This window comes from Gekko japonicus, unplaced genomic scaffold (assembly GCF_001447785.1).
Source record: "Gekko japonicus isolate JY-2015 unplaced genomic scaffold, Gekko_japonicus_V1.1 scaffold593, whole genome shotgun sequence".
Lineage (NCBI taxonomy): Eukaryota > Metazoa > Chordata > Lepidosauria > Squamata > Gekkonidae > Gekko > Gekko japonicus.
The window spans coordinates 173,554-182,348 of NW_015169191.1; the positions used below are offsets into that span (position 1 = coordinate 173,554).

The 8,795-nt window shown below is 39.8% G+C and overlaps 1 protein-coding gene across 1 annotated transcript in view; it reads left to right on the forward strand.

Annotated features, from left to right (window-relative positions):
* Positions 1-7,662, forward strand: part of NEK1 (NIMA related kinase 1) — a 54,056-nt gene extending 46,394 nt beyond the window's left edge. Inside the window, exons 30-34 of the mRNA XM_015416237.1 lie at positions 1,210-1,364; positions 4,044-4,243; positions 5,784-5,917; positions 6,149-6,281; positions 7,245-7,662. Of these exons, the coding sequence (XP_015271723.1) occupies positions 1,210-1,364; positions 4,044-4,243; positions 5,784-5,917; positions 6,149-6,281; positions 7,245-7,264 (642 nt within the window). The 3' untranslated portion in view covers positions 7,265-7,662. The remainder of the gene's footprint in view (positions 1-1,209; positions 1,365-4,043; positions 4,244-5,783; positions 5,918-6,148; positions 6,282-7,244) is intronic.
* The last annotated feature ends 1,133 nt before the right edge of the window (positions 7,663-8,795 follow it).

Consider the following 8,795-nt stretch of genomic DNA (forward strand, 5'->3'; position numbering starts at 1 on the left):
GCAGTAAAAGACCTGCCAGCACCCTCCTCCAGGTAGGCTACTGCTCGCTAATCTCCCATGGGTGTGAAGCACAGAGACCACGTCGAAGATAAGCAGGTTGCTTACCAGTAACTGGTGATCTTCGAGTGGTCATCTGTGCATTCACACCACCCACCCTCCTTTCCCGCTGCTGTCAGCTTCTACATTTTTATTGGGGGTTGATTTGTGGCGGTTTGTAGGAACTGGCGGGATGTCCACGCCCACCCCTCTGGGCATGCGCAACTGGGCGTGAAAATCCATTAAAAGAGCTTGCTACAGCACCGATCGATCCAGTGCGTGCACACTAGATTCCATGGGTGTGAATGCACAGATGACCACTCGAAAATCACCAGTTACTGGTAAGCAACCAGCTTTTCACAGATCAAAATACATCTCTGTGAGGTTGACATTAGGAAATACACTTGTAGAAAATGTTTATACCAAAAGCAGTCGTATAGATAATGCTTAAAGTTCTAGTTTGCTGAGATTTTTATGACTTTTTAAAAAATCATGACAACCCTCTAATAACCAGGATGAATTCAAAAGTTTGATCTGAAAGCTAAATAACAATTCTGCATCTTCCTTTGTCATCTTTGTCCTATTCCTTCTCTACCTGCAGACAGCATAAGCTATTTCTGCAAGAAACAAATATATTGCTTTTTAACAGTGTTATGTTTAAACATTACTGGTTGTAATGCTCAAATGTCAAAATGGGTTGGATCCAGCAAAAATTTCCACTTAAGCTGCTTACGCAAAGTCAGATTTATTGTATCCCCGCTTGTATTTCTGCTTGTACATCTTTTGCAACCAATTTTTGGGCACTATAATATATATGGAGGAAAGTGATAGGTGTTGCACAATATCTTAAGCAAGCAGATCTGTGCTAAGGCCATTATGTTTCCCCTTGCACATCACTGGATCCAAATCACAAGCTTGGATGCTAACTGCATTTTCTGATAATGTAGGCAGAGAAAATTTTTACCAACTGGATGTATGCTCTACTGACATCTAGGAAGAAGAATACCTGAGAGCATCATTGAAGGATGCTGCCGGGAAGGGGGGGGGGGGCTCAGAATTTCCCTTGAGTCCCTTGTGCTTGGGTAGCATAGATTCCAATCTGCTATTTTACCTTCAAATAACAAAGTTGTTTCTTGTTCTGATCTGACCCATTAACACAGTGCTTCTTTGCAGATGTTGAGAACCTGCTCCCTCCCAGATCTTTCTAAGCTGTATAAAACATTAGTTGATGTTCCCAGTATTGCTGACATACAAAATCGGGAGAATCTTGAAATAGAGGATATGGAAGATGAACCTATCAAAGAAGGACAGTCCGACTCGGAAGACATGTGAGCATTAAGGAGAGTTAGTAGACATTAGCGATTCAGTACAACTGCTACGAAGGGAATTGAATGCTCATTGACTTAGGAGGGCAAAATGCGAGGGCCTAGACAGAGGAGAAGCTGTTTGAAGGGAGGCAAGACAGAGGCAGAAGGACTGTGGAGAGAAGGTGACAGTGTTATCTAGGTCTATCAGAATAGGCTTTAAAAAACTGCTTAGAGACAGTACAGTCTCTTTCACTGCCGTGTGTTCAGTTGCATAGCTATTCTTGGGGATCTTGATTTGGATACTAACTACTAAATATTTAACAGATATTTAACACTCAGTTCCTGTTACATGTTTAAGTCACACCTTTGGTGTTTTTTTCTGTAGGAACTAATACTGTGTTCCATATGCTTAGTATCTGTTATCAGTAAAATGTCAATTGGGAAGAGAGTTGCTTTTGCATACTGGCTTTTTAAACCCGTTTGTTAAGCCTTTCTTGCGAATAGTCCAGGCATTTCATGTTTTCAGACTTTGGAGCTTTCTACCCTGTATCCGTGCCACAGAGCCTTTTGGGCCAAAATGCAGGACACATTCTCCTAACTTGTCTTACCCCTAACAAAAAAAGTCTCAGAGAATTGTACTGTCCCAGCAGTGGCCAAAGACCTGTGCTGTGGTTTTCAGTTCCCCTTCTCTCTGATTTAGTTTGCTTCCATTCAGGCTTGTTTCTCTATTGCATTTATTTATAAACCTGATTTCTAAACTGCCCTTCCCCATAATAGGGGCTCAGGGTGGTGTACAACATTCAAGAGATACAGTCATAGCATTTAAAATGAGATTGAAACAATAAAACAGGTACAGTACAGATACAATAACCATTCCAGATGGCGTCTAAAACCAGTTTGTTCATTACCCCAAGGGGGAGGAAGAAAGGAAGGCCAGGCTAAATTAAAAAACGTTGCTGTCCTTAAGAAGAAGAAGCAGAGAAGAAGAGATTGGATTTATACCCCGCCCTTCACTACCCAAAGGTGTCTCAGAGCAGCTTACAAACTCCTTTCCCTCCCCCTCTCCACAACAGACACAAACTGCTCTTTTTCAAGGACAGCTGTGCCAGAGCTTGTGACTGACCCAAGGTCACATCAGCAGGTGCAAGTGGAGGAGTGGGGAATCAAACCCGGTTCTCCCAGATTAGAGTCCGCGCACTTAATCACTACACCAAACTGGCTCTTAACCATAGGCCTAGCAGAACATTTCTGCCTTACAGGCTCTGCGGAACTGAACTAAATCCCACAGGACACGGATGTCATTTGGCAGAGAATTCCACCAGGTCAGAGCCAGGGCTTTTTTGGTTGTGGACAGCCGGACATTTTTCAGGCCAGGGATCACTAGTAGATTTTTCTCTGCTGAGCACAGTGCTCTTTGGGGGATATACCAGGAGAGGCAGTCCCAAAGGTATGTTGGTATTGTAGACTCATTACCGTTGCAGATGCATTCACAGCACTCACCAATTCTGCTCCCCCTGCCAAAGACTTCCAGAAGAATTTTTTCCTGGCTTAAAAAATAATAATAATAAAGCCAGCCATACCTTCTACCAATTTTTTAAAGCCGTCTGGCAGTGGGGGTGGAGGGCATTAGAGAATGAGAAGGGAAAGTGGCACAGGATGTCAGTGGGAAAGTTTCATTTATTTATTTATCCTCACCCTCCCATCCATATGCGGCTTACCCTGCTTTGATGTTTCCGAAGTATCTGTCAAAGAAAGATACCAGAAAAACAAAGGAGGGGAAATGGCAGGGTACTGTGTGAATGCTTCCAAAAAAAAAACCCACTGCAGTTTGTGTCTCAGGGGGAACAAATCATCCATGTGGAAGGGGCCTTAGATCCGCTTTGATGGCTTGCTGTTCTCAGCTTAAACAGCTACTCTTTCCAAGTCTCCCTGTCCCTGTTTCACCTTTCTGACCATGCTAAAAATTCCAAAACTACTGTCACTGTACATTACAATACAGATTACCTTATTTCCTTTCGTGTACTCTTGAAAGAGCTGTATCAGTTTGTGGAATGGTTCAACATACAGCAGTTGACTTTAGGGATCTATCTATCACTGCTCCTAAAGCTATAGCCTTGAGCAGAAAATAATAAAATAAAACAGTGCCTTATTTGGTGTTCTTCTGCTGCTGTTTAATTATTGCCCCTAAAAATTTTGCTGCAGACAGAGTAACAGAATCATTTGTATCTGGTAATAATTACGTCACCTGTGCCCTCCTACTATTAGGTGCCTCGTTAGACCTTTGCATCATTTGGACACTTCAGGGGTCTGTGGGATAACTGATTTTAGTATTTGAAGTTTACAGTATTGGATGTCAAGCTGCTCACCATGGCCAGCTCCATGTAACACATGGATGTTGTGATCACTTGGATACTTCCTGTATCAGTAGACGAGGTTCGGGGAGAGACTGCTGTGGTAGGTATCAAAATATCAGTATGTTACCTATGCAAAGCTGGAGCAGGCCATGGAGAAAACTTTCATGTCAGGAGCCGCACATTGAAGGTAACATCTGGCTTGGCCCTTCCGATACCTCAATTTCTCTTAAATTAGCTATAAATTGTCACTGCTGATTAAAAAAATATGTTTTGCAGTTAGTTTGAGCATTGTAAGAACTGTTTTATCATGTATTAGATAATAGGATATTAATGTTTTGCCTTGCAGTATGTTTGGGGAAGCAGACACAGATTTGCAGGAGCTTCAAGCTTCAATGGAGCAATTGCTCAGAGAGCAGCCTAGCGAGGAATTCAGTGAAGAGGAAGAAGTGACTTTGAAAGCAGAATGCCTCACGAATGGTACAGAGGTGGATGAGGATGACAACAATCTCAGTAGTGAAAGTGCTCTTAATGAAGAATGGCATTCAGGTATACCTCTGTCCGACTTGAGAGTTGTTCTTATAGAATGATGACTCTGAAAGGTTTCAGGTTGGAGTGGGTCTTCCAACTTGGGCACAGTCTAAACCAACCTTGGGTTGTTTCAGATAAAAACTTGGAAAAGGAAATACATTAATAGGTCAAATCCACTTTTTATTTCATGTACATTCTATTGAGCATTAATTGAAGACTGGAGTACCTGTGCTGTGTTAGGTAACATAGTTTAAATGCAGTAGTAAGCTGGAGTTAAGACTTGCATGCTAAAGTGGTATGTGAAGATAAGCATCCTTAAGCTAGGCCCAAAGATGTTTATTTAGTCCAGTGCTCCATCTTTGCAGGGTTTGTTGCAGTCCCTCATTGCTAGTAGTTCTCCAGCTGTGGGTTGGGGACGCACAAGTGGGTTGGTGTTCTGCCAAGCGGGGGGGGGGGGTGTTCCACAAGGCCAGGAGGGAAAAAGAGTATAGCGAGGTAGTTCAGTGGCAAATTTAGGTTTACCTCTGCCTAATGTGTGAAATGATTATGAAATGCAGCCTGTCACTCAGTAATACTGTATTTACAAATATGAAAAATATTAACATGTTCTTTGCTACCTCATGTTGGTGAGATTCTTGCATTTTAATGTTTGGGAGGGGCAAAGTAGTATGGAGTTATTTTGTGTATTGACCTCCCCCCCCCCCAGCAGGGGTAAATTAAGGAATGCACATTACTTCAACACGTTTGAAGACCACTGTTCAGAGCTATACACCCACCATGTATACATGTGCAATGCATCAATCCACAGGCAGAGGGTACCATTGTACAGTCCCGTTGACTACAATGAGCAAATTGCACAGAACTAGTGATTCTAAGCGTGAGAAGTTGTTGTGGGTCTCGCCAGAACCTTATACATAACATCATTTTTCTTTTTCTAACTTTTCATTGAATCTCATGCTTTTTAAATAGGGCTAATTGACACTAGCAGTTGTGTCACCAAATGTCCTTCATTTGATCGTATCAGGTTCAGCCCACTTACAGTCATCACCAAGAAGAAATGTGGTAGCATATATGAACATTCAGCTGCATCATTCAGCTTTGCTATTGTTTGTCTGTTTCTCCCCAAGTAAAAAAAATTATCCTGGGCACTGGGTTTTTTTTGTTTGTTTGTTTCTTGAAATCTTTGTGATTACTTTAGGATGAGATATATTAAACGCTGTGGTTACCTGATCAGAATAACGATGTGTGCTGGGCAGCTACCACAACATCCGTGTACTGGCATCTTGTTTTTTAGGATTACTCATGCTTTGCATGCTGTTGTAATCAGCTTTTCTGTAGAGGAAAAAAGTGTACTTTTTACCAACAAAAAGGCTATGCTGGGGATCCTGGGACCTGCATGGACCAAAAGCCATGTGGGATGAAGACTATACTAAAGAGAGGAGCTGGGCATGATTGAGCAAAAAACTTCACTGGATCCAGCCCAGTGTACAACTGCAGAGGAAATAGAATACTGAACAGTTTTCCTGTTTTTCTCTCTCCCTTTCTCTCTCTTTTAAAGACAACAGTGATGGTGATAATGCAAGTGAATGTGAAGAGCATGATAGTGTGTTCAGTCATTTGGAAGAGCTGAGATGTAGCCTGGAGCAAGAAATTGGCTTTGAAAAATTCATTGAAGTTTATGACAAATTGAAGGTTTGTGGAATCTTCTCAGTAATGAACATTTCTAATAAGATATCCTTCATGGCAATGTGTAGTGTGCTTTTTGGACTGAAGCCAGAAAGCATACTTGAGTTGCGTACACTAAGATATTTTTCCTGAATCCTGATAGTCCTGTAAAAGGTCACAAAAGAGGTCTAAAATAAGGAAGTAATATTAATTTTCTATTTATTTTCAAATAATACACTTTCTATGCCTTTCTTTTAGGCTATTCATGAAGATGAAGATGAGAACATTGATATTTGTTCAACCATAGCTCAGAATATTTTGGGAATTGAACACAAACATCTATATGCCAAAATTCTCCATTTAGTAATGGCAGATGGGGCTTATCAAGAAGGTAAAGTAATCTGGAATGGGTTTGCATACAGGTTTGTGGGGTTTTGTTAGCTGGGTATGGCTTCCTCTGCAGTCTATTTGCTTTCTTTGGTTTTTTCTGGCTCCCTTATACAACAGGAGAATTCACAAGTAAATGCAGTAAATACTATATATAGAATTCTTTCCCAAGACTTTTCAATCTGCCATCAGGCTAGAGTGGTAAGAAATCATACAAGAGGTCAACCACAAACAGTTTGCATGCTTTGCGAACTTCCAGTAATAATGAATGCTCGTTTTGAGATGCTGCTGACAAAAGTCACAGTTGTTGTGCAAACCACAATTTCTCTTAACCATCTTCACTGAAATCTGCCTAGATGACTAGGTGTTGTTTGTTATTTGCAACATTAATACATGTTAAAATCAGTTTGTTTGTTTGGCACACATATCCCTCTCTTCCTTTCCTCTTCAGAACTAACCATGGTGCAGCAGTCCATGTAAACAACAGTAATGTTTGATTCAGTCCAAATTTGAAAAGCTGCTTCCAACATTGGTTTATGGATTAGTATTGTATTAATACATTATGGTTAGCTTTTGAAATTTGGGAGGGGTGCATGAAATCAATAATTAGTCGCCCAACTATGTTGAAGAAAACTGCATTTGCATCAGATGACGATTGCTAAAAGTGGTTTTATTTTCACACCTGCGAAGTTTAAAGTTCTGCAGCTTTAACATATTAAATTGAGCAGGCTGTTCAGTGTTAAAAAATGGAGGGTACTCCTGAGATGTTTACAGATTCACAGTTGCACAAATAATAATTTGTACAAACTACCTGTGCATGGGAAATAAACGTTGCCCTCATCATAATTTTCTGTTGCTTTTACATGGATTTTTTGTCCTTTTAAAGCTGAGTTTATTTTAAAAGTAGATATGTTCAGTAAATTGTTTCTCATCATACTAAATTTACCAAAATCTTCTTTCTCTGTAGACAATGATCTGCCTTTGTGAAATTTCAAGCCAAATAATTGTGCTGAACAAAATCTATACACCTACAGGACACGAATGGAAAAAGAACAGTTGTTTGTTGGGGCAGGCTTAAAAAGCTTGTTGAATGCACAAAGGAGATGGGAAAACGTGACACTTCTCACTGAAATGCTGTTTATAGATTTCTTTTGACATGTATACCCTCATTTCAACAGATAACTGGCAAAAGTTACATTCCTTTTAAAATGTTCAAGCAGATAATAGGTTGACTCAGAGGTGATTTAATGTTTGGGAGGTTATCATGTATGAGTAAGTTCCTTGTCATATTAGCTGTTGACTGTTCAAATCTTAAGTAGTTAAAAGAACAACCCAAGAAAAGACCTTTATCTTTGGTTTAAAAAAAGAATCCTGAGTAGTATTAATACCACTTTCTGCTCTTTGCTTCCTATTCAAGGTATTTTTTTCACTGCTCAGTAGTGGTTTCCTTGATCTTATAAACACTATTATATGGAAGCCATTCACACTGAACATTTCCATTTGATGTATGCTTAGAACCAGTGTGGTCAAATACTTTGCTTGGCTTTATGTATGAATGTGCGAGTGTATGTGCACACCAAGTCACTTACCATTTTTCCCTCCAAATCAAAGCCACTAGTGTGTCATATTGAAAACTTGATATTTCTATCAAGTGTATTAAAGAATGAGCTTAGAGTCAGAGGTTCTACTACTTTTCTTCTATAAACAATAGCAGTTTGAATAGTGAAAGATCTCTCTTATTTTAGCAATACATTCTGGGACAAGCCTGCTGCTCCATTTTTGTCCAGTAATTGGGACCATCCCTGCAGTGATTGAGATAAAAGTAAATACAAAGATTGTATGTCTGCTTTGAAAGAAGATATACATCTGGTAGCCGGATTTTCTAGAGGAACCAAGATGTATTTACTTTGTGTATTTGCATGGGCTCTCCTTGAGAGGAAGGGACATTTTATGGGGAGGAGGATGAGTTGTCCTGCAAGGTGACAACTTAAAATATTTCTGATATGCAACTGGTGAACTGTTGGCAAGCTCGATGGATCACTTGTAATGTTTAACCTCCGGTTATTCTGTTGGAAGAAGTAGGTTTACATTCCGCAGCTAACAGTGTCAGGAGGAAAGTATATATATGTGAACTTACAGTAATTTTTTTAAAGCACTAAATTAAACGTTGTTTTATTTCTAACCACGCAAAATAAATGCTTGATCTTTTTGTACAATTGTGTAGATTTCTCTCTTTATTTCTGCAATTAAATTATTCCCCCCCCCCTACTTTTCCATACTTGAAATAGAGGAAAACAAAATTTAAATGCTCTTATGCTTTTGGATCAAGTTTAGAAATTTCAGCTGATTTTAGCTGTGATGACTTTCAGCCAAACCTTATAATCGCATTCTGTTAATATATCATTTTCTACCTCCAGTGAGTTAAATGGGATTATTTGCAGACCGTTTTATCTCAAAGCACTTAGGTAGAGATAATGCCCTTCTCTGCACTTCTTTCAGCTCTGCTACTTTTTTTTAC